This window comes from Microcebus murinus, chromosome 12 (genome assembly GCF_040939455.1).
Source record: "Microcebus murinus isolate Inina chromosome 12, M.murinus_Inina_mat1.0, whole genome shotgun sequence".
In the NCBI taxonomy this organism is placed as follows: Eukaryota; Metazoa; Chordata; class Mammalia; order Primates; family Cheirogaleidae; genus Microcebus; species Microcebus murinus.
In genome coordinates, this window is record NC_134115.1 from 61,864,788 (window position 1) to 61,890,888 (window position 26,101).

General features: G+C 48.9%; 1 protein-coding gene across 4 annotated transcripts in view; it reads right to left on the reverse strand.

Annotated features, from left to right (window-relative positions):
* The window catches only part of TBC1D2 (TBC1 domain family member 2), a 47,394-nt gene that overhangs the window by 14,497 nt on the left and 6,796 nt on the right, over positions 1 to 26,101 (reverse strand). For 2 of the 4 annotated variants that reach the window (XM_012769022.2, XM_012769027.3), the window contains 4 exons: positions 21,842 to 21,989; positions 14,233 to 14,366; positions 10,582 to 10,778; positions 3,127 to 3,522 (listed from right to left, as the gene is read on the reverse strand). In XM_012769022.2, coding sequence (XP_012624476.2) covers positions 3,127 to 3,522; positions 10,582 to 10,778; positions 14,233 to 14,366; positions 21,842 to 21,989 — 875 coding nt within the window. Of the gene's footprint in view, positions 1 to 476; positions 494 to 3,126; positions 3,523 to 10,581; positions 10,779 to 14,232; positions 14,367 to 21,841; positions 21,990 to 26,101 lie in introns of those variants that run through there. The other 2 variants (XM_076008866.1, XM_076008867.1) reach the window with 2 other exon arrangements.

Below are 26,101 nucleotides of genomic sequence, written 5' to 3' on the forward strand. Positions count from 1 at the left end.
GAAGGGAGGGAAGGATCTGCCTTTACCTGAGTTCCTCCTGTGAGCCAGGCCCAGCACCCTGGCATCCATCCCTTATTTTGTTTAATTTGCTCTTTGCCGCCGTGCTGTGGATAAGAAGTAAAGGACTACAATTCCCATTCTACAGATGAGGAAACAAACCCAGAGACGGTAACGTCCCCTCGGTCCGGACTGGCAGGGAGCCAGGATCCGAAGCCAGGTGTGCGCCCGCGGCTGGTGCTCTCCAAAGGCCGCTGAGCCACAGCAGCCCGACTCCAGCACTGGACACGGCCAGACACCTCGGGTCCTGCCTCCTCGTTACCACACAGGCCTGGAAGTGGCTCTCGGGTATTGCCAGGACTTTGGAAAGAAGGCTTCTGTCACATAAGGTGCCCTGCCTCAGCCCCAGGGAAGGCACAGACACATCAGACAGGGAAACGAGTGCGAGCGTCCCCTTCCCATTCAGCTCATGGCCCTACCTTGAGTGCTCTTCGTGGCTCAGAACTGTAGGGAGGAAAAAGAGAAACCTCAGAGAAGAGAAAAGACACATGACAGTCACCAGTGGAACAATAAAAAGGAAAACACAGCAGAGAAGGGGGACAGGCGAGAGGAGAGCCTGCCTGCCTGCCTTTGCAGGGATCAGGAACCTGGCATTCTCTGGGACATGCCCGTGGACGCGCCCCTGTGCTCCAGTGTGGAAGGCAGTGGCCTGGCGTGTGAGGCCCGGCAGTAGCTGCAGCCCTGCCGCTGTGCTGCCTGGCCCTGGGTCAGTCCTTCCCCTCCCCCCAACTCAGCTGTCCCTGCCAGAAAATGAGGGGCAGACGAGATTTCCAGTCTTCCCAGCCTTGACATTCAAAGAGGTCAATGATCCTATTTCTGAAACAACAGTCTCAGTAACAAGGGGGCATTTCCCTAAAGTTGAGTGTCCTCAATCACAGGGCAAGCGAGAAACGTGAGCACTCTCTCTCCAAACTTAAAGACAGTGGACATTTGATGGGTCTTCTAAAAGCTAGAAAATAAGGAACACCAAGTACATACAACTCTTCTAAGCATAAAACACTGGGCCTCCGAGGAGAATGTGGAAATGTGTGTTTGGCTAATGTGAATCCATACCCGGAGTCTCCTCGCATCTGGCTTTGCTGATAAAATGTTATAAATTCCTGAATATGTAAATTCAGGGACACACTCAGTCTCCAAGGTGAGCCCATGATTACCCTCAGCTCTCTGGGCAGTCTGGGGCCACCCAGCTGACCTATTGCTCTGACCTCTACATCCTGGCCACTCTACTGGGTCTTGAATAGTGGACTCCAGCAGGAAGGGCGGAGAGAGGAGCAAGGCTCTCGGCTGGGGCAGGACAGGGCGGGAAGCAGTGCCCACTGCCCGCTGTGGGAGGACTGGTGGCTCTCCAACAACACCTAGCTGCATCTGCATTTGAAACGTTGGGTTTTGTTTTAACCCTACAGAATCTCTGATTTCAGACTAAATAAGGGAAAAGATTCAGCAACTGGTTATGTGGTTTTTTCAGTGTTTGCTGAAACAAAAGGAAGGGGACCTGGGTTTCATGTCCTCTTCCTTTATCCTTCTAACAACTCTGTGAGGCAGGACAGGTTGGGCCCTTTTATAGAGAGGTGAGGTGACTTGCCCAGGGTCACACAGCTAGTAAGACAAAAGCTTGTCTGACTTCACAGCTTGGGCAGTGGCTACTGGTCAGTGCTACCTGCTGAGAGCTTTTCTCCCCAAAGCGTCCTGATTTCTTTTTTCTTTTCTTTCTCCACCTTCCCCCACGCAGCAGTTCCTTGATATGCAGCACGGGAGTTCCCAAGGTTGTACATACACATGGACGGTCACGCGTGGCTTAATGACAGGGACCTGCTCTGAGAAATGCACCATTGGCCAATTTTGTTGTTGTGCAAACATCATGGAGTGGACTTACACAGACCCAGTGGTGTAGCCCACTGCACACCTGGGCTATGTGGTGTAGCCTACTGCTCCTAGGCTACCGCCCTGTCCAGCGTGTCCCTGTCCTGAATACCATACACAACTGTAACGCAGTGGTGTTTGTGCATCTAAACATATCTAAACATAGAAAGGGCAGCGTGTATGCTACAATGTTACAATGGGTGACAGGAACTTTACAGCTGCTTTGTAATCTCACTGACCAAAACATCATTGTGCAGCGCATGACTGCACACACGTAGCTCTGAGTGGCAGGGTCTAGGGCAGGACTGCCCTGGTCACATGGCTCCTTTAGGCCTAGTGGGGGCAGGAAGCGCCCTCCCCAGCCCCGGCCTCCGGGTGGGTCAGCTCCTGTTGGCACCGTCTAGAGAGGAGGCTGCAGCCCACGGCAGGCGACACACCTCAAATAAAGTTCCTGCCCCTGTGGTGCCACTGGTCCCTGTGAGATGCAGCAGCCTGGGGAGAGACAGGGACGGGGGAAGGACGGGGAGGAGGGGATGGTGGCAGTAGCTAGGAGAGGCAGCAGAGCAGGCAGACTGGTCAGTGGATATGAGCCCCCCCAATTCCAGCTCCCCACTTCCTCAGCATGTGACCCTGGGCAAGGTCCTTAACCTTTCCCAGCCTCAAAATTTGCATCTGTAAAGTGGGGTGCATACAAGTGACTGCCTGCTAGGGTTGGAGCAAGAACTAAAGGAGATGACACAAGTGGAGCACTGAGGACAGGGCCTGGCACGCAGTAAGCATTCCCCACGCTCTATAAATGGGAGCAGCAACTACTGCCGTCGCCGTGAGCAAGCCCCAGCCAGCTGCAGGTCACCGGCACTGTGTGCGGGACTGCTGGGGGGCAGGGGCTGCCCTGGCACTTGGGGTGGTGGGGGCATCAGGATGGCAGTAAAGGCGGCTGACCGGGCCAGGCCCCAGACTCAGCTGGTCTTGGGCTCTTCCATCTCTAATTTGATAATCTAGAGACACCATCGCTTTTCAGCAGCCCAGGACATGAAGGTCAAACCGCACTGGGTACCTGGCGAAGCACGTGAGGAAGCGTAGAGTAGTGCTTCCACCAACACCGCAGCCCACCGCGAATCGTCCAGGATGAAGGGCCATGCTCACGCCACCTAGAGAGCCTGCGGGCGGAGAGCACGCCCTCCCCGAGGCCCAGGGTAGGGCCCCTACCTTTAGGTGCTCCAGCCTCTCCTGCTGGCTCAGGAAGTCCCTGTCCGCGGCGTCAGGGGGGACGGTGGGCTCGTCAGGGAGGCGTATGAAGTCCTGGGTGACCTTCTCAGAGAGCTGGCAGATGACCTGCTGCTTGGCCTGGTTCTTGTCCATGAGCAGCTGCACGTGCTGCTGCAGCTCCTGCACCTGCTGCTCGCGCAGGCCCGCCGTGTGCGCCAGGCGCTCCCGCTCGTGCTCCAGCGCCTCCACCCGCCTGCTCAGCTCCGCGATCTGCCGCACTTTGTGTCGCACCAGCTCCAGCCGGTCCTTGTCCTCGGCCGCCGCCAGGTACGCGCTGGACGCCCTCTTCTCCTGCTGGGCGGCCTCCAGCGCCTTGTGCAGGATCTGCACCAGCTCCTGGGCGGGGACAGGGATGCATCTAGTGAGCGTGGGGAAGGTCCCTTAGACGCCAGAGGCGGGGCGTGTGTCATCTCCAGTTCTCCCGGCCACCCTGAGAGGTGCCCAGTGGCACCTGGGCACCTCATCCCAACACTCACTTTTCCCTTCTCTGTTCAAGGGGGTGTCAGCCGGGACCCTGGTCCCCAGCCTAAGACTCCATTTCCCAGCCAGTCACAGCTGCGTGTGGCCAAGTGACTACTCTGCCTAAATGGGAAATGAAAAGGGATGGGGGCAGCTTTAAAACCACCAGACCCACATTCCCCTGGTCCAGTTCCCTTTGCTTCTGGCTGGGAAGTGGCAAGAACTAGCCACCTTGGACCCACAAGCAGAAGTTCCATGTTGAGGAAGGCAGAGTTGCCCACCTACCTCGGGATTATTTAACGTGAGAGAGAAATAAACTTCTCACTTGTTTTAGGCCATGGTGTTATGAGACTTCTTTGTTACTGCAGCTGAGCCCATACCCTGATGTGTACATGTCCATTTCAGGATTGAACAAATTGAGGCCCGGCAGAGTACAGTGGAATTCAATCCCAGTTATCCAGATTCCGAAGCCTGTGCTTGGTCAGTGACAAAACCAGGGTGGAAGCTACGTGGCCTTTCCTCTCACCCCTGTGGCAGACATTACTAGTTAATCTCCACACTCCCTGCGAAGCCTAGTTGAGGCCTCAGAATCCTTCTCAACATAGCATCCAAACAGTCACGACCAATCGAGTTGAGGCAGCGTTAGAGAGGTGATACTCTGGCAGTCCCCATGCACCGCCACACACACAGCCTCACTCAGTCTGTCTGTCCCCAGCCCCCTCGGCCGCCAAATGATGCCTGCGAGGCTGGCGGAAGGAAGCGCCAGAAAGCTCAGCAACAAGACATGAATTTTTCCCTTGTGGGGGCAACTGATCCCAGTGGAAACTCAAGGTCTGCTCAGCGCCCTGTGCCTTCAAGCCTCTAATCTCCCCAGAACTCAGGCCTGTCCTGCCCCACAGCACAGGTGTGAATTCATTCAGGGGCAGGATCAGATCACCCCAGGCAGGAGGTGCTCTGAGGCCACCTTGCCCTGCGCTGTGCCAGTCTCATCTGGAAATACATGGTTTCCTAAAGGCATGTCGACTGCACCATGCCAAAGCATTTTAAATGAATGGATCAGCTGGATAGGGTTATTTGCTAAGAACAATTCCATTTTGGAGAACTGTCAAAAATCATGACTTTATTTGAGAAGCAAATGACAAGACCACATTGGCATGCATCTTCTGAAACCTGGGTACCAGTGATTGTCCCTTCTCTGGTCCTCTTTTCCACCCACTCACCCACCCACCCGTCCAAACTTTATCAAGCACCCACTCAGTGCCAGGCCCTGTGCCAGGTGCTGGGCCCAGAGAGGGACTGGCCACAGTTCCTGCCTCCGAGGACTACAAGGCCTGGTGGGAGCAAAGGTGACTCACAGCAATAGAATGATTTACTGCAAGAGTGGGGAGCAAGGGTGTTTGTGGGGGCCCGGAGTGGGGGAACACCGACTTCTGCCTGGGGTGTGTGACCAGTACACTCTGCAGAAAGGCAGAGCGGTTTAGACTAAGCCATGAAGGCAGAAGGGCCAGAGACGGTCAAGCAGCAGGAGGTGAAGGGTCGGGGGCTTCCAGACTCAGCACCAACAGCCCCAGCAAAGATCTGGAAGGGACTGGCTAGTGCAGCACTGTGGGAGCCCTGGGATGTGGCAGGCAGGTGGGGTGGGGACAGGACTGTGAGTGCAAACCAAAGGAACAAGTCTGGAATGTTTGGAATGAGCTTTGCAGGGCTCAGCTGAGAGAGATTAACATTCCTGTGGCTCCAGGTTGACCAGAGCCTAGGCCATTATCTGAGATTTGGAGATTACCTTGGGTCACTGCCTGGTGAAATAACCAAGAGAAACGACTGTTCAGACTCACCCTAGGAGCAGAACCGCGTGGATATCTTTCCCCCAGAGAAAGCTCATTTCACTTCCTTTCTCTTTCTTTCCCCCTCTGGCTCTCAAAACCCCAGAGCAAGATGCCAGCCCAGGAGGCTCCCCACCCGCCCCCAGAACCGCCCACCCCCAGAAACACAGGAGACAGGCTGGGGAGAGCGCCAGGGAAGGGGAGGTCGCCTTAGCAGGGGGAGAGAGGAGTGGGAATGGATTAGGGATTCCCGAAGCCTAGAGGCCGGAAAGGCCCTGGGGGACCTTCTGGTCCAGTCCCTTGCTGTCACATGGGGAGCCTGAAGCCCAAGGGAGGAGAAGTGGGGGGGGGGACTAAAGGGAGCCAGTGGCTCATGTGGGAAAATTGGACTCCAGCAGACGGTGCCCAACTCCTCATCTAGGATCCTTTCGCTTCCCCATGCTGTGTGGTTCATGGATTTTCAGTTTCTTTTTAAAAATGGAAATAACTTATGTTTATAGCAGCATTATTCACAACACCAAAGAGGTGGAAACAACCCAAATGTCCACTGACCAAGGAATGGATAAAAAAGATGTGGATATACATAGAATAGTATTAAGCCTTAAGAAGGAGCATGGATGAACCTTGTGGACATTATGTTCTGGCTTTGGAGTGGCACAGCCCTTAGGTCCTAAGGGCTGTATCTAAGAGGGTGGCCTCAGGCTCGTCACTTCACTGAACCTCACATTACTCGTAATTAAAAAGGGTATAAAGGCCTACCTCCACACAGAGACCTGTGCCCACAGTCCTTCCCCAGGCTGAAAGGGCCAGGGCCCTCCCAACCTCCCTCCCTGGGGTCAGGCTCAGGGCCGGGGACATACACTGGGAAGTCTCTGGCGGTGTTCTCGGGAATGGGGAGGCCACACATTGCCCCCACCAAGTTTCCCAGACACATGACTTGCCTTTCCTCAGTAATCCTGATCGTGCTAGGGTGGCCCCAGAGGGCCCCAGGCAGGGTCCCGGAGGGGCTCATCGTTCCGGCAGCCACCAGATGGCCAACAGCACCACGGACAACAGCCTTCCATCTGCCAGGGCAGACGGTCTCCAGGCTGGTGCCACTTTGTCAACTGAGGGTCTGAGTCACCCAGCCAATCAGCCATCTGGTGCTCTGTCCTGGAGTCCAAATCTCCTGTGGGGCCAGTGCTGCAGGTGCCAGGAGAGAGGATGCCTAATGGGTATCAGAGTTGTCCCGCGGTTTGATATGACAGCAGGGAGGCACAGCGAGTGGTGCACACACGTTTTTCTAAAGAGCAGTTCTGGTGCCTGTGTCTGCTACTAGCCCTCGCCCTGACATCACGGGGAGAGGCAACAGAGGAGACCAGGGCCCCAGTCTCCTGTGCCCACGGGCAAGTCACCCCCTCAAACCCTGGCTCAGCCCCTGGGAGACCAGGGAATGCAGGAGCTCTCAGAACCTCAGTTTCTTCTTCAGGGAAGGGGGATGACAACCGCTGTAAGGACTAGAGAAAACGCGCCGAAAGTCTCAGCGCAGCGCTGGGCCATGCTGCGGCCTCGCAGCTCCTGTGCTCCTGTCTTTTCTTCCCCTCTGGACGCTGAGGTCCCCGAGGATGGATTTAGCCCCAGGGCACCCTCAACAGCATCGAACAGAGTTTGAGATAACAAATTTTAAAGGGTCACCACAGCCATTGGCAATGGAATTCCCACATCCTCCTGAAGCTCGGGGGAGCAAGAAGGTACCTTCCTACTAAAGAGACACACGGAGGCGTCCTGCACATGTAGCCCTGGGAGTCCAGGGGGCCACTCCCCCAGTGGATGACCTGGACTCTGAGGGTCTCAGATGGACAGTGGCTTTCCGAGCAGCATTTCTGAGTGCCTGGGGCACCAATGGGGACCCAGAGGCTGTCCTGGCTCCCTCTGTCCCATGTCTGGACCAAGAGTCAGTCTCCTTTTCTCCTTCCCTCTTTAGTTTGGGTATCTGGGCTACAGGTGAAAGCCTAGAGTTAGGCGGCTGGGGTTCCCCTCTTCCTAAGGTGGAATGCAGACCTGAGCTGCCCCGTCACTGCTCTGGCCCCAGGAGGACAACTGCTGGAGGCGCTGCCGGGCTCCTTCCCTATCGCCTCAGAGTCCCCCGGAAGGCAGGAGGGGTGGACGTGAGGGTGGGGAACGCCACAGGGACAGCCGCATCACTAGAGCCTGCACCCTGTGGGCTGCGGCTGGGTGCCGGGCACTGGCTTTCTGAGTCTGGGCACAGGCCTCTCCAGTAAACACGGCTGTAACTCCATTTGCAGAAGAGGAAACTGAGGGTTACAGAAGTTAAGAAACTTGCTCAGGGCCAGGATTTGGGCCTATGCTCTGAGTCACCCTGAAGACTGAGGTGCATCGTGGCATGCAAATCACGAGACTGAGACTCGTTCTCCTCTAGACCATCGGCCCCAGGACGCAGAGCTGAGTTTACTTTACAGTAAACTGATTAAAACTTTACAGTAAACTGATTTAAAAAAAAAAAATCCAGATTCTTTAATGCTGGCACAACTTTCTCCTGACATTTTTGCTCTGAATGTACAGGGGCTGCCAACGGCCTGGGCGACCCTTATTAATCTCCCAGAGTCCCACCTTCATTCACTGGAGAACAGCGAGTCCTCCAGGGGCGCAAGGCACTTGGGGCAAACCTAAACGGAATCTAGGTCTCCCATGAGTATTCTACTTCCTTTGAGATTCATAATGCCTCAGGGAGAATGGCGAGTCAAGGGAGGCTGCCCATATACTCTAGAAAGAATGGCCATGTTTACAAGAGGATTTCTTTCTCTTTCTGGGTTTGGGTTGGGATTGAAGCTACACTAGTCCTGGGCCCAGGCGGCTGCTCTGGCTCAGTTAACGCCCTCTCAGCTCTCAGGGGCGTCCGGCAGCCCCCGACAGGAACACTAAAATGCCAACAGGAACAGGGCTGCTGAGTGGCACGACAGGGACTTCATGTGTAATCACACATCTGGGTGTCGATTTGCTTAATGCCTGTCTCTGCCCTGAAAGGTGAGCGTGGTGAGGCCTGTGCCTCATGCTCACTGTTCTTTCCAGCACCCAGCACACCGAATGCACACAACACAACCGTAATAGAGACCCAGCTGGCTGGGCATGGTGGCTCACGCCTAGAATCCTGTGCTTTGGGAGGCTGAGGTGGGAGCGAAAGGGACAGCCCTGCAAAAATAACAGGAAAATACTTAATCCTACAATTTCCCCAGTAGCAGTTACAGATCAATCCTGTGAGTTCTCTCACTAACAGGCATCCTGCAGGAGTTCTGTTTTGCACAACTGCGAAAGGAGCTGAATGTACGGAAAAGAGATGTAAATCTCTTTTTTCAAAATTGTTTTTCTGAGAATCTGCTTTTATAGAGTTCCTGCGTAAACAGGCGAAGAACAAGCTACAGCCTCAACCGTATCTCGAGGACAGAGTCACATCTCCCATGACGATCCCGTCTCCAAAAGGCAGGAAACCAAGTCTTACACTTTGACATCTTGCGGTTTTTGTTATCAACCTGCTGCCCCCTACGTCTGTTATCAGCTGACAGCCAGCACGAGCCAGAACTATTTTTTTCTCTCTTCAACCCCCTTGAAATCAGGGAGGCCTCACTGCTTGCACCCCCTTCTCTTTCTTTGGGGTGCCACACCATCTCCCTGCTCTCTTCCCCCCTTCTCTCTTTCCTCTTTCTCCTTCTCCTAAGAAGATAAAATACATTTTACTTTTCTATCTTAATTGCTGTGAGAGAGCTTTCTCCACCCGCGCAGTGAGCACCTACCAGCCTTTCCACCCTAACAGGGAGGATGGCTTGAGCCCCGGAGTTCCAAACTGTAGGGAGCTATGAGCGTGCCACTGCACTCCAGCCCAGGTGACAGAGTGAGATCGCTTCTCTAAAAATAAATAAATAAGTACTTGGTGAATAAACACACGGATTGCGAGTGTAGGAAGGAGTGAGTACCCTCCTTTGAGAACTCTAATCACCAGTTGCTTCATTCAACGCAACCCCAGACCTGCCAGGAGTGAAGTCTCTGCCGGTTCCCCTGAGACCAGCTAACAGTGGTCAGTGCTTCTTCGGGGCAGGAATGGCAGAGAAGGGACAAAACTAGGTAGGGAGAGCATTGTTCTGGGCTGTCTTCACCAACAGGGCAGAAAGGAAAAGAAACGTACTAGGAGGAGAATAAATATTCAGAAGTAAATAGAGTACACACCCCACCTCCCTAGCCTAGGACCTTTGGAGCTAGGGTCAGAGAGCAGGTGGACGCTGGGGAGTCCAAATGCAAACTCAGGCCTTCTGCTCAGAGGAAACGGAGCCCGCCACTCCCAGGCCATGTCCTTGGGATCTATGGTAACTATGGTACACACTTAAGAGCTTTTATTATGCAAAAGAGAGGCTGCCCAGTACTCAGCCCCTGGCAGCCCTGTCTTGTGACTGTCCCTAGTTTATGAGTAGCCCCTGGATTTTAACAGGACTCACTTTCTAGGTTATAGGATTTTTGAACAATTTTAATGTCCGTGTGTGAGATCTGTTTTCTACAATGACAATGCAACTCTTTTCTTTTTGTAACTCCAGTAATTAATTTCTTGCTATATTAAGCTAAATCTTCCTTCCTGTCATTGTTCTGTATTGGTCCAGCTCAGCGCAGGGGCCACACAGACACTGCCTGTTTTCTTTGTCCTGTGACAGTCCTTCAGGTATCTGTACCCAGCTATCAGCTGCCAGGTCAAAGATCCCCCAGTTCTGTCAGCGGCCCCTCCTGTGACCCTGCCTCCAGGTCACCCCCTCCAAATACATTCCTCCTTCGGGTGTGGGCTGAGACCATGTGTGGCCCTCCAGGAGGAGTCTGAGAGACAATTACTAAAGTAGGTCTCCAGAGACACCTGCCCTTGGTGGCCTTTTGTCACCTAGTTTGAATGACAGCATGTTCCTGAGTAATCAACAGCACATTTCCAATCAGTTGGAAATGTGTTTGGCCTTTAAAGACCACAGCCTTGCTGGTGCCCAGCCGGGCCAATGAACTAATGCGTCCTGTCTGGCTTGCCCAAAAGCCTCTAGGTCTGGAGGGGACCCCTGGAGCCCGCAGCCTCCCTGGGGCCAGAGCTCACCTTCTGAGACTTTAACTCCTTGGTGAGCATCAGAACCTGTTGCTCCAAGGCCACCACTTTCTCCTGGGCAGTTCGGTTCCGCGTGAGTCCTTCGGAAAAGAGCGGGAAGGTGTTGTTCTGGCGCTTGGCTTTCTGAATGAGGTTGGTGGTCAGAGAAGACTTGGGTGCAGACTTTGGAGAATCTGCTGGCTCTCTCACTGCTCAGAGGAGAAACATAGAGGTTAGGACTGATGACATTTGTAGTTCTTAAACTTGAGCTTGCTTCAGAAGCACCTGGAGGGCTTGTTAAAAGGCAGCATTATTTACACAGTGCTGGTCGAGTCATTTAACCCATTTGCTAACCTGTGCCTGTCTCCCCTCAGATCCCAAGCTGCATGGATCTGTCTCATACTACTCTGCTGCTGTTTGCCAGGTAGCCTTCTCCATAGGCACAAGCCCTGGCAGGATGTCATATACATGGCAAGATCCCACCTCTATTCACTGAGAGATTTTCAAAGCACATAGATCTGCCTGTTGCTAGAAACACAGAATGAAAACTCTGCCTTCTTGCTCCAGAGAGCAGCTCAAACTCTTACTTGATTCTTATTCCAAGATAAGTTAGGAGACATATTTCCACAGTTGATTACCTCAAGGATGCACAGTCCTTTTATTAATAGTTCTTCTAGAGCAAGGGTCAGCAACCTATGGTTTACATGTCAAATCCAGCCCACAGCCTGCTTTTATAAATAAAGTTTTATTAGAACACAGACATGCCATTTGTTTATGTGTTGTCTATGGCTGCTTTCACTCCTCAAAGGCAGAGCTGAGTACTTGCAATAGAGACCCTGTGACCCACAAAGCCTCAAATACTCACTATCTAGTTCTTTATAGAAAACTTCTGCTGACCACTGTTTACAAGTCACTAAATTTTATTCTTAAATCAAATCCAACATCAGAGAATCACTCCCTTGGGCTGCCTTTTCCTGCCCTGACCCCAGCCTGTGCTTTAAGGCTCTGCCATCAGCCTACATCAAGGGACATTATGTGGTCAAGGGACCTGGAGAAGCTTGTTCACATGGGACATATATACATCATGCCTGTTATAAAGCCATAGCAGGAGAAATCCCTTCAGCCCACTGCTAGAAAAAGCTTTGCCTCTTCTAAGAAAATATGTTTTTAGTTATATGGACACTGGAAATAATCTAACTTCTTACACTTCCCTCTGCCTTGGGAAGCTCAGAGCCACATTTGCTGCCTACCTTCAGATATTCTGTAGGATCTCATCTTGATTTTATCTAACTCTCCTAACTCCAATGACTCACTTATTTTCCCCCTAACATGTATTTTAGTAAATTATCACCAATCCTTTTGGGACTAAGGTGTTAAAGGTGTTAAGAAGGATGTGCTATGGGACCCCAGGGCCTGGGGGATGGGATGAAGGACTTAGCATGAGACCAGGCCAAGGGCCAGCCAGTCTTGAACACATGAAGAATTCCACTAGATGACAGGAACCAGACATTTCTTGACCTTGCTGGGTGCAAGAACAGAATGGTCTTGTTCCGGACCTAAGAGAAATCTGTACAAAGCAGACTGCAGAGCTCAGAGGGATGCAAGGCCTCTTTCTCTTTCCTGTTATGGGGTCTAGGAGAGCAGGGAGACTCCCTGGAGCTCTGCTGCCCTTTGATAACACTACTGTCCAACATCCTTGAGGACAGGCAGGGGTGGGAATCACTGCACCCATTTTACAGGTGGAGAAAACGAGGCCTAAGTTGGTGGTTTTCAGTCAGTACCCTGGGATTTCGTGTGAGTGTCTCACCGGCTGACTTGGATGGGAAGGTGGAGAGGGAGGAGCAGAGGAAGAGCCCAGACACCCAGCCTCGCCTCAACTCTGTTTTTATCTGCTTTCTATGTTAGAGTTTCTTAAGGGAGACAAGGGTCTGGCAATAAAGATATTATTTGAAAAACCACTGACTTGGAAAACGAGGCTTCAGGCAGCAGCATGAGGCCAGACCGCTGGGCCCAAATCTGGTTCTGTCACTTACTGTGGAGCTGTAAGCAAGTCACTCCACTTTTCCATGCCTCAGTCTCCCCATTTATCAAATAAGGATAATGACAGTATCTGCCGCTCCAGCTGCTATAAGGATTAAACTGCTCAATGTAGGGAAAGTGCTTAGAGAGTGCAGATGAAACTTGGAAAGATTCTGCTAAATGAAAGAAGCCAGTCACAAAAGACAGCAAATGTCCAGAACAGGACAGAAAGTAAGACAGAATGTAGCTTAGTGGTTGCCTAGGGTTATGGGAGGTGAGGATTCGGGGTTGATAGCTAAAGGATGCAGGTTCCTTATGGGGTAATAGAAATATTCTAAAATTGATTATAGTAATGGTTACATGACTCTGTGGATATACTGAAAGCCACTGAATTGCACATTTTAAATGGGTAAATAATATATGCATTATATCTTAATAAAATTATTACCAAAAAAAATGCTTAGTGCAACCTAGCACAAAGTAACTGCTACATAAGTCTAGTTTTATTATTATTATTATTATTAATCCGCTACAGTACCGACCTCCTCTTGGACTGCTCACTGTGCCCTTTCGGGGCCTCCCCAGGCACTGACTGCTCCAAAGGGCTGCCTTTTCTAAAGCCATTTCTATATAGAGTTCTCTCTTCCATAAGAAAACCCCAGAGTGCTGCCTTCACAGTTTTCTCCCAACCGTTTCTAAGTTGAAATATGTTCTAAGGGTATCAATATCAATTCCAAAGAAGCCAACCTCCTGATGGTGTAAGTCACTCACGCATCACAAAAGAAACAATAACATGCTATATCAACCTAAAAGCCATTTGCTCTATGTCTTCAGGCAGATCTGATCTGATCTGATCTTGATCACCCCAGAAAGGCATTTGTATACCCTTTCCATATATATATTTAAAGTAAGAAAGAAGGAAAGAACAAATGAGAGATATTTTCTTTTATTTCTTAAAGAATCATTGCTAAGAGTGTCAGTTTGTAAAGATGAAAAAGTTCTGGAGATGGATGGTGGTGCTGGCTGCACAACAGTGTGAATGTACTTAATGCCACTGAACTGGACAACTAAAAATGGCAAAATGGTAAATTTTGTTATGTATATTTTAGCACAATTAAAAAAGAAATCACTGCTCCTAGACCTCTGGAAACCCAGGAGCGACCTGGAGTTTCATCTTGACACACTGCTGTAGGCTGAATGTGTTCTCCCAAATTCACATGGTGAAGCCCTAATCCCCAGCGTGATGGTATTAGGAGGGGGGGCCTTTGGGAGGTGATCAGATTCACATAAGGTCATGAGGCTGCAGCAGCCCACGATGGGATTAGCACCCTCAGAAGGAGAAAAAGAGACCAGAGCTCTTTCTTTCAGCCACGTGAGCACACAGCAAGAAGGCAGCCAACTGCAAGCCTAGAAGAGAGCCCTCACTCGACACCAAACCTGCTGGCACCTTGCAGCCTCCACGCAACTGTGAAAATCAAATGTGTGTTATTTAAGCCCTACAGTCTACAGTGTTTTGGTACAGCAGCCCGCAGACTAAGATACACACAAACACACAAACGCTGGTTTGCAGGGAGGAGAGAAAGCACTCATTGCAGCCGTGAGGCGCTGGTCTCTGAAGGCGGCTCAGAATGGACACTGGCTCACCTGGGGTGCTGGCGTCAGGGGCTGAGGGCTGCTCCTCCCTCTGAGGCTCCCCGATCTGTGGAGACTCTTCCCCTGGAGGTCCACGGCCTGTTCCTTGGGCTTGCTTGTTGCTCCGGATATTGTGCATGGTGTTTCTGAAAGGACACGAGCAGAGAGGAGCATCAGGCGGACAGCCCTACCGTCTTGTCCCCCTGCCCCTCCCGCTGGCACTGCAGGAGCTCAGCCTCGTCCCCACACCGCAGTCATCTGAATGCATGAATGCAGCCCCATGTGTGCCACTCCCAGTCTCCCCCACCCTCCTTCTTGGCACTTATCACCTTCTACACACTATAGTGCTTACGAGCAATATAAGCTTGACTCCCTCAGCCCCTAATCCTGCTGCTGGATTATAAACTCTAGGAGGGCAGGGATGCTTGTCTGTTCTGTTCACCGATGCACCTAGAATGCCTAGAACAGAGCCCAAAATATAGAAGGCGCTTAATACAGTGTGTTGAATGAATGTTCAATAGATTTGCTGAACTAATCTTCCTAAAACCTTCATCTGGGCTCCTAACTGTAGTGACTTCCTACTGCTGCTGAGATAAGTTGCAAACATCTCCTTGCCCCCTTCCCCCTTGCCCTCTTTCTCCACTCAGAGCTGTCCTTTCCGCAGCCTTCACCGACCTCACTGTGATCTCAGAGCCTCAAAGGAGCTTACACACTTGCCACACCTTGGTCGAGTACTTGTCTAGGCTTAGGCTTCACGGTGTCGCTTCTCTAAGAACTGGGCTCTAATCTGCCTGCATGCCTGCTGGTGCCTGACGCTGGGTTGCATGTGGTCAGAAACAAAGCTCAATACATGCTTGGTTTATAGGAAGGAACTAGGTAGCACTGAAGGTTGGCCCAAGACTAAAGACCACAGAAAAATTCATAATGAGCTAGATGAACAAAACAGCTCGATTGAGGCTATTTTTCCTTGCAAAGAGATAAAAGTAGACATATCCTAAAATTAGTAACAGGGAATAGGAAATGATCAAATGAGTTCACTAGGTCAGTGTATTTCAAACTGCAAGTTGTGACCCACTGATGGATTGTAAAATCAGTTTAGTGTCATGACCAGAATTTAAACCATGAAATAGAAAGTATAAAAGTGCACCCCACTTAGTAAGCATTGATATTTTGTGAATTGCTTATATGTGTAGTGAACTATAACAAAAAATTATTTTTTACTATGGTCATGGTCTATAGTTTGAAAACACTGTACTAGGAGGGCATTTACTTAAAGGGCAACTATCATGTGGTAAAAAAAAAAAGGAAGTGGAAGTCTACAGACCTTTGCTGGAGACCTAGCTTTGTTATATAATGTGACGTATATTTCTAGAAATGGACAAATCTCTGTGAAAAACCCTCATTCCATAAATACCAAAACAGACTTAAAGTTAAATATGTAATGTAAAATTTCTGAGGTAATTGTGGAATGAATAGAAATAGAATATAGGACTTCCAAAACAGTAGAGGCAAAAAACTGTTAAATTTAATTGGAATCTTTGGGTGATTACTCATTGAACTTGAAAGACTTTGGTTATTTTTTTTTTTGAGACAGAGTCTTACTCTGTTGCCCGGGCTAGAATGCCATGGCGTCAGCCTAGCTCACAGCAACCTCAAACTCTTGGGCTCAAGCAATCCTTCTGCCTCAGTCTCCTGAGTAGCTGGGACTACAGGCATGCACCACCATGCCCAGCTAATTTTTTCTATATATTTTTAGTTGTTCAATTAATTTCTTTCAATTTTTAGTAGAGATGGGATCTCCCTCTTGTTCAGGCTGGTTTCGAACTCCTGACCTTGAGCGATCCTCCTGCCTTGGCATCCCAGAGTGCTAGGATTACAGGCGTGAGCCACCACACCCAGCCTAGACCTTAGTTATTGAAAGGTGCTTTTTTCCCTCACTGAGAAATCGAGGCTGTCTCATTCCACAAACTGAACGAGGTAACTCATGCAAAGTGCAGAACATGTTGGCAGCACATAGCCATAGCTCGAGATTCGTTCCTGCCCCTCCCCAACAGGGCCTACAAGTCCTACTCAAACTAAATTAAAAATATTTATGCAATAGCTTTATTGAAATATAATTCACATGCCATACAACTGACCTATTTAAAGTGTACAAAATTCAAAGGATTTTGGTACATTCACAGAGTTCTGCTGCAATAACCAATCATGTACAAGTTTTTGTAAGAGCATGTTTTCATTTCTCTTGGGACTATAACTAGGATTGGAATTACAGGGTCATATGGTAACTCTGTTTAACCCTTTTGAGGAACTGCTAAATTGTTTTCCCAAGCAACTGTGCCATTTACATTCCCAACAGCAGTGTATGAGGGTTCCAGTTTCTCCACATCCTCACCAATACTTCCTACTATCTGTCCCTTTGATCATGACCATCCTACTGGGTGTGAAGTGGTATTTCACTGTGGTTTTGATTTGCATTTCCTTCATGGCTAATGATGGTGAACATCTTTGCATATGTGTACTGCTCATTTGTATATCTTCTTTGGAGAAAGGTCTATTCAGACTCTTTGTCCATTTTTCAATTGGGTTATCTTTATGGGGTTGCAAGAGTTCTTTATATAATCTAGATATAAGCCCCTTAGCAGATAGATGATTTGCAAATATTTTTTCCCATTCTGTAGGTTGTTTTTCACTTTCTTGATAGTATCCTTTAAAGCACAATAGATATGAATTTTGATCAAGTCCAGTTTATCTATTTTTTTCTTTGATTGCTTATGCTTTGGGTATCATATTTAAGAAATCACTGCCTAATGCAAGTCACAAAGACTTATGCCTATGTTTACTCCTATGAGTTTTATATTTAGGTATTTAATATAATTTGAATTAATTTTTGAGTATAGGTGCGAAGAAAGGATCCAACTTCATTCTTAGGATGTGAATATTCAGTTGTTCCAAGACCATTTGTTGAAAAGGCTCTTCTTTCCCACATTAAGGTCTTGGCAACCTTTTTGAAAATCAATTGACATAGATTTTTTATTTCTGGACTCTCAATTCTATTACACTGATCTATATATCTATCCTTATAGCAGCACATAGCTTTGTAATAAGTTTGATATTGGGAAGAGTGAGCCTTCAAACTTTTTTTTGGTGTTCTGGGTTTCTTGGATTTCCGGGGTTTTGAATTATAGGATCAACTTGTTAATTTCTGCAAAGAAATTTCATGGGGATTGTACTGAATCTGTAGATCAATTTGAGGAGTATTGTCATACTAACAATATTAAGTCTTCTGATCCAAGAACATGAGATATCTTTCCAGTTATTTAGGGTTTTTTCCTCAATATTTGGAGTTTTCAGAGTATATGTTTTACATTACTTTTGTCAAATTTATTCCTAAATATTCTATTCTTTTTGTGATATTGTGAATGGAATTGTTTTCTTAATTTCATTTTTGAATTGTTCATTACAGCATACAGAAATACAATTGATATTTCTATATTAATCTTGTATCCTTCAACATGTATTTATTTATTTAGAGACAGAGTCTTGCTCTGTCACCCTGTGTAGAGTGCAGTGGTGTCATCATAGCTCACAGCAACCTCAAACTCCTGGGCTCAAGCAATCCTCCTGGTTCAGCCTCCAGAGTAGCTGGGACTACAGGTGCTTACCACAATACCCCACTAATTTTTCTATTTTTAGTAGAGACCGGGTCTTGCTCTTGCTCAGACTGGTCTCGAACTCTTGACCTCGAGTGATCCTCCCACCTTGGCCTCCAAGAGTGCTAGGATTACAGGTGTGAGCCATACCGCACCCAGCCTCCTACAGCCTTGCTGAACTAATTTCTTAGTTTTAATAGTTTTTCTTTAGGATTTTCTATACAAAATCATGTCAACTGCAAATAAAGAGAATTTTACTTTTTTCCTTTCCAATTTGGATAGCTTAATTTCATTTTCTTGCATAGAAAGCCTGGCTAGCGCCTACAGAACAATTTTGAACAGAAGTGGCCACAGTAGACATCTTGTCTTATTCCTGATCTTAGGGGGGAAACATTAAGTCTTACACCATTAGGTATGTTAGCTTTGGGTTTTTCATAGATGCCCTTTACCATGTTGGGGAAGTTCTATTCCAGTGCTAGTTTGTTGAGAGTTTTTTATCATGAAGGGGTATTGAATTTTGTCCAAAGCTTCTTCAGAGTCTATTGAAATGATCATGCGGTTTTTGCCTTTATCCTATTAATATAGTGTGTTACATAAATTAATTTTCAGATGTGAAACCAACCATGCATTGCTGGAACGAATCCCACTTTGCTATGGTGTATAATCCATTTTGTTACATATGCTGCTGAATTCCATTTGCCAGTATTTTGTTGATCTTTGTATCTGTCTTCATAAGGGATATTGATCTGTAGCTTTCTTGTGATGTCTTTGCTTGGTTTTGGTATCAGGATAATATTGGCCTTACAGAATGAGCTGGGATGTGTTTCCCTCTCTTCTATTTTTTTGGAAGAATTTGTATTAATTCTTGAAATATTTGGTAGAATTTACCAGTGAAGTTACCAGGTCCTGAGTTTCTCTTTGTGGGGATTTTTTTTTTTATTTCTAATTCAATGTCTTTACTATTTACTAGTCTATTCAGATTTTCTATTTCTTCTTGAATATAGTTCCACAACTTATCTTTCTATGAATTTGTCCATTTTCATCCAAGTTATCAAATTTGTTGGCATTTAGTTGTGCCCAGTATTCTCTTATGATAATTTTTATTTCTGTAATGGTGGTAGGAATGTCCTCTCTTTTGTTTCTTTTTTGAGACAGAGTCTTACTCTGTTGCCCAGGCTAGGGTGCCGTGGCATCAGCCTAGCTCACAGCAACCTCAAGCTCCTGGGCTCAAGCAATCCTTCTGCCTCAGCCTCCCGAGTAGCTGAGACTACAGGCATGTGCCACCCTGCCCGGCTAATTTTTTCTATATATTTTTAGTTGGCCAATTAATTTCTTGTTCAGGCTGGTTTTGAACTCCTGACCTTGAGTGATCTGCCTGCCTCAGCCTCCCAGAGTGCTAGGATTACCTCTCTTTTGTTTCTGATTTTAGTAATTTGAGCCTTCTCTCTTTCCTTGCTCTGTATAGCTAAAGGTTTGTCGATTTCAAAGAATCATCATTTGATTTGAAGCTTAGTTTTAAAACAAGATCCAGTTTTTTGGTACAGTCGGTCCAGAATGAGAAAAGAATGAGATTGAACTTTCATGGGTATCATCACTGACAGATGGAGGGAAAAATTCATCAGTTGAACAGAAGAGCAGAAGAGAAATTAGAACTCAGCACTCCCAATACCTGGCCTTTTGCTCTGATATTACTAAGGTCCTATTATAAGGAGCCTCTGACTCCTTGGGCCAGTCACTTCCCCTTCCCTGTTCTTAGTCTCCCCATCTGAATATAAAAGTGTAGTCACACTGAAAAGAATGATGACGATCACCACAGGTGATGCTATTTGCTGAGCATCACTTTGTGTGGGTCCTGTGTTGGGCCCTGTTACGTGGATTTCACAGACCACAAGCCACACGAGTGGGAGAGAGACCCAGTCCTATAGCCAGAGGCACTGGCTGAGTGGGGTGACTGTCACTGCTGCCCACACTTCCCCTTGCCCAGGAAACGCAGTCTCCCCAACACATCCCAGGGCTCACAAGCAGTCATCCTGGGGTGCAGGAGGGCATAGAAACCCCAACTTTGGGGCAGCAAAGGGCCTTCTAAGCCCTAGCACACATCTCTGGGGATTGGGAACTCACTACCTTCTGAAATAGTCCAGGTGGTCCCCACCCAGCCAAATCACTGTGCTTGGAGGAGGAATCTTTGCTTCATAAATTTGTCAAGTTTGCTTGGAGCAGTTCATAGACCATTTTCTATTCAGGTTTAACTCCAGGTCTGAAAGGCCTGGCCAGCATTGGGGTGGTGGTCATAAAGCCTTGTTCTGGAAAGATAACCCTGGGCAAGCTGGTTCTCCTCCCTGAGCCTCAGTTTCCTCAGCAATGGGGGTGATGAACATACGCACAACAAACACTGGCTGGGCCCCTCCACGGGCCAAGATCTAAGCTGAACACTATAACACATTTTACTTATTTAATCCTCACAACAGCCCAGTGAAGTATTATTATCACCCCCACTGGACAACAGGAGAACAGATTCAGAGAGGACGAGTAACCAGACCCACAGAATAGTAGCTGGTGGGGCTGAGCGTCAGCCCTGGATGTCCAACTCCAAGGTTTGGGAACTTAACCATGTCATGACGCCACTTCACAGGTTTGTCCGGAAAACTCAACCAGAGCTTAAAGCACCTAGCACAGCATTCAGGAAGCTCCTTGTTCCTGTCCCCTAGTACGACCTGGGCTCGTGGCGGCACCAGCCTCAAGCTCCAAGACCAGCCAGGGCGAAGGGGTGAGGACACAGAGACAGCACCGATCTCACCAAGTTGTCTGGGGCTCTCAACGGCCCACGGTATTTCTTTTGCAATGTTGCCTCAAATTTTCTGTGACAGGAGGGAAGTGACTGACTGATCTTCTGAAACTTCCTTCCTTTCCTGGTCTCTGCGTTTTCTGTTCTGCTTCTGCTGCTGTGGCCTCCATCAGGCACAACCTTGGCTTTGTTTTGATGAGACTGCCCTAGGCACACGCTGGCTGGGTGGGTGGACTTCTCAGGCTTCCTCTCTGTCCTGGCATGATCCCAAACACACCCGGTTCCCCTCAGCTTTTCCCGAGGGACAATCCCCTGTGGGGTGCCCCCCTTGCCCACTCACCCTCAATCATGCCCTATAACCCCCAGGCTTCTCTCTCCAGCTCAGATCTCTCTCCTGGGCTCCAGATGCCTGTGGGGTAGCTCTACCTCCTTCAGCAGGCCCCAAAGAACACGCATTGTCTTTTCCCTAAAACCTGCTTCCCTCCTGGGAAGGGCATCACTACCCTCCTGGTCACCCAAACACTGAAGCTGGCAGAGGGAAATACTGTACCTGAGCCACACAGAGCTAGGGGGTCCCTAAACCAAGTCCAGTGAGCAATCTGCTCTGCCTTCTAAGAGATCCCAGTTTGTCTGACGTTCACATAGAAAATAGTGCCCAGACAGGATCAGTATTGAATATAGTTTGACTTCCTGAAAGTTTCCATTCCTTCAACCACAGCAAAAGCAGCAGCAGCAGGAGCAGCTAATATTTATTATGGGCTTGAGATTGTCAAGCACAGTTCTAAAGCAATTTGCATGCATTAACCCACATGCTAAACTTATAAGACAAGCGCCACTCTACCTACATTTACTAATGAGGTAGGTAAAGAGAAACCAAACACCTTGCCAAGGCACACCCATGACTGATGGAGCCAGGACTCAAACCCAGGCAGTTTGGCTCCAACACCCAGGCTATACTGGTACCTTCTCATGAACTATTTAAAGCAAAGATTTCCTACAATGAACACATACTTTTCTAACCAGAACAACAAATGTAATATTTTAAAGTGATGATGTAGTTAATTGAAACTAAAGCCCCTAACCGTCTTCCCTGGCCCACCTCCCCCTGCAGGGGAATCGCATCAGGTCAGGGCCTGCAGAAGGGCTGCTTGCAGCCTGGCCAGCTGCCGGCCCCACTGGCACTTACTGTATTTCAGTTCCCAGGTGCTTGAGGGAAATGTTCTGAAGGGCCAAGGGCATGGCAGGGACCGGCTGCAAGGCTGCTGCTGTGCCCACGAGTCCAGTGGGTGTTTTCACAGGGCACAGGAACTCCTCCAGCTCTGCCTCCTCTTGCCCTGGGGAACAAAGGAAAGGGAAATCAATACACCTAAGTCACCGCACTTGGAAAGACTGGACAGGTGGGACACTACAGGCACAGCCCCGACTGGGAGCAGGCAGGAGCTGGGGAGCTGCACAGGCAAGCAAGCCTTCTCTGTAGGTTAACAGCAGCAAAAGAAGCTGCTCACTGAATGTTCTGCAGCTAGGAAAATGATGCATTTTGCTGGTACAGCCCTCCCAGAAGCCCCTTAAAAATATGTACTCCGCAACACTACTCACAAACCATTCTTTTGAGGCCCTCCCTTCAATTCACCCTCTCAACAAATACAGACTGGCTGTCTAACCTAAGGCTTCCATGTAGGGCTGGAGAAAGTGAGGTGAATCAAAGTGAAGCTCACAGCCTAGGGAGCAGGGGAGGGAAGAGTGCACACCTTGGGGACACCAGGTGGGCAGGAGCTGGGGGGCAGTTCTGGGAGGTGGAGACAGAGTCCTTCCAACTCTGGCCAGGGAAGACTTCCTGGAAGGGGAACCACTGCAGCTGGGCCTTGAGGACTAGAGGTGATTTGGATTTGCAGGAGGAATGAGGAAGGATCTTTCCGTGCAAGTGTAGGTACAGGCAACAGCAAGGGGTTCCACACCCAGAGCTGAGTGTGTGGGGAGGACCCCAGGGGAGACGGGACCCAATCCGGAAGGCCGAATGGAAAGGGGTGTGGCTAAGAGGCTGGATCTCATCTGGCTGGAAACCAGAGCCCTCAGGCGTTTGAGCAGAGGAAGCTGAAGTACTAAACCTGGCTTTGGTGAGAAGATTTGAAACCCAGCCCTGTTTCTGTGAGGATGGTGCTGTGACTTGGTTGGAAATAACTTTTTTTAAAAAAACAAGGCTACACTCCATCCTGTCTCCTTCGGAGTTAAAGTGTATGAAAATGTTCAGAAAACCATAAGGCCCCATACTGTGGACTCACATCTTTCAAAGTAGTCTTTAATATAGACTTTGAGTTGATTCAAAATAAATAAGATTTTCTTGTTTATGAAGACTTTTTTTTTTTTTTTTTTAATGAGACAGAGTCTTGCTATGTTTTCCCAGGCCAGCATGCCATGGCATCAGCCTAGCTCACAGCAACCCCAAACTCCTGGGCTCAAGCAATCCTCCCACCTCAGCTTCCCGGCTGGTGGAACTACAGGCAAGTGCCACTATGCCCAACTCATTTTTTCCTCTTTTTAGTAGAGATGGGATCTCGCTCTTGCTCAGGCTGGTCTTGAACGCCTGACCTCAAGTGATCTTCCTGCCTCGACCTCCTAGAATGCTAGGGAGGATTATAGGTGTGAGCCATGGCACTCAGCCTTGTTTATCAATACTTTAACCACCTTTATTTTCCCTCATTCAGAGAAAAAAAATGTACAGATTTTCTAAGATTTTAATACCTTAGTAAGAACCCCCTAACTACCATTATTTGTTTTCCTATAACTACCACTTGTGGCTCTAGATCTGTTCGGAGACCACAGAAAACTAAGTCTTGGGGGTGAGGTGTTATCTCTGGTTGGTTTTACCAATGAGAAAACAGTAGCTCAGAGAGGATAAGTTTCATGGCCAAGGTCAAAGTTAGCAGGTGACAGAGTTATACACTCAAATGCAGTTCCTCACTTTTGCTTCTATCACTAAACCATGTGGCTTATCAGAGCAGCCTTTCTAACAAGCAGACCATTCCAGGACAGGAGGAGCTGCCCAGCAAGCCACAAGGCCCTGGTGCAAAGGGACTGTCCAAGGATGGGCAGCACGTGATGGCAATGTCACAGCAGAGATCAGCACTTTCCACAGGAAACAGAGTTGATGATCCAAGGTTGTGGTCTGGGGCCTTTGGGCCCCTCTCTAGCCTGGATAAATGCCCTCCATAAGGTGACCACACAAAGAATTACCAGTGGTATTTTTCTGCAGTTCTCTCTGCCTGAGCCCTAGGGGCTGCCCCATTACCAGTGGGAAGAAGTCACTGCCTAGACAAAAAAGGGCCTGGCCCAGGAAGTCACTGCTTCCTGGGAGGGCCCTGGACAGATGGATGGCTGTCCCTCAGCTTTGGAAGGGAAGCATGAGTCTGCAGACTAGCATTTGAATTTTAGCACTCACATTTTCTTATTATGTGACCTTGGACAGGTCCCTTGACCTCTGCAAGCCTCAGTTTCCTCTTCTATAAAATGTGAATAACACTAACTACCTCTTGTGAGGTATTAGATGAGATGTTGTGAGGATTAGATGAGATGAAGCATGTAACAGGTTAGAGCAGCATCGATAAATGGTATGCATGTTTTGGTGATGATCTACATTTATAAAAGTCCTTTGCAAACTCTAGCCTACTTTGGCAATGTGTTATTCTTATTAAAAATCTGCTGGCTTCTCTTTGATCTTCCTTGGCTCTGTAGAAACAAACCACTATGTATGTAAAGCATCAAACAAAGTTGTAAATGCTTAAAAACTGTAGAGAATGTGCCTTACAGATTGCTCAAGGGCAGTGACAAGATACTTTTTACCAGACGGAGTCTCTGTGACTCAAAGTCAGACGTGGGTCAGGAGGTTTTCGCCGTCCTAGGAGCAGGCCTCTGCTTCCTCAGGAAGGGTGGCGGCTGCAGAGGGGGACAGCTTGCTCCAGACAGCTAATCCAGGGCTTTCTGGCTTGCTCGAGATTCCAGAAATGTCTTTCTGGGTGTACTGGGGAAGGCTTTGCCCAGGCCCTTGGTCTGGGAAGGTACAGACTTGCTGTGGGGTGAGGAAAGGCTTCAGGGGGAGAGGCCTACATCCCTGCTTCTGGAGTCGCACGCCAGCGTTCTCGGGAGACTGGCCCCCTGGTCATCCTGACTACCAGCAGGGGTTAGCCCAGAAAGGCCCGCTGCGTGTGTTGGAGCGAAGCCACAGAATTAAAGAACTTGGAACAAGTTCACCACAACGGAAGAGCCTGTGGGATCCCAGAGCCACGCTTTGATAATCTGCTTCAAATTTCAGTTCCAGACACACAAGAATTCTGTTATCGGGAGGGTTTCCTCTCGCTTCTAGTCTGAGCTGACCTTTGGCAATTCTGTCAACTTGGCTGCAATTTTCAGCGCAGCCAGGGTTGTGTGGCTCCCTGGCAAATGGGAAGTGGGGGCCGGAGTAGAAGTGCAGAGGCAAAGAAACCCTCCAAAAGGAACCCCAAAGAAAGCACCGATGATTATTTTTTCAACAATCCAAGGAGCAGTTATTGTAACAGTAACAGCATATATGTGTGTACATGTACTATTATGACAGTTATAGCACACACACTCAGGTACACACACACGTGATTATCAGGACAGCCACATGTATTGAGCACTCACTACGCGCGTGGCATTACACTAATGGCTTTACATTCCTTTCCTCATTGAATTATAAAGTTCAATGTATTCGCTCACACATTCACTCCACAAATAGCCAATGTGCCAGGCAGGGCACCAAGGACTGGGGGCAACCAAGTGACAAATAAATGGTCCTCACCCTTAAGGGCTAGTAGACAGAGACTGACAAGGACAGGGGTAATTAGAACACAATGTGACAGCCTCCTTAGAAATGTCTGAAGAAAGTGTTGAGGGCCCACAGACAGTCCAGTGGGCAGAGTCAGAGAAGGCTTCCAGGAGGAGGGTGGCAAGCGGAGGCAGCAATGGAGCTGAGCCAGCGAGAATAAGCGGGAATTTGCCAGGCATAGGAGAGCGAGTGCAGAGCTCACCTGGTGCTGCTGAAGCATCAAGGCCAAGGTGGGAACTGGGGGAGCAGGCAGAGGTGAGGTCACGAGGGACGAGCATGAGCACCCCGTGCAGGAGCTGGGTGGTGGACCAGCCCTGGATGGGGTGATGGGCTCAGGCTTTCCTTTTAGAAAGCTCACTTGGGGTGTGGGGAGGGATGGGTGCAGGCGCAGGCCTGCACTCAGGGACACTGGAGGGGAGGCTGCTGTAATTTTTCAACTGAGCGATGAGGTCTGACCCGGGCAATGGTAGCAAGAAATGCCTGGGTCCAACGTATGGGTCAGAGAAGAAAAATGGTCAGCATGGTGCCTGATTGGGCTCGCTGGCTGAGACTGAGGAAGGGTGGAGGACAGTCCGTGGGGAGCCATCTACCAAGGGAAGGGACACT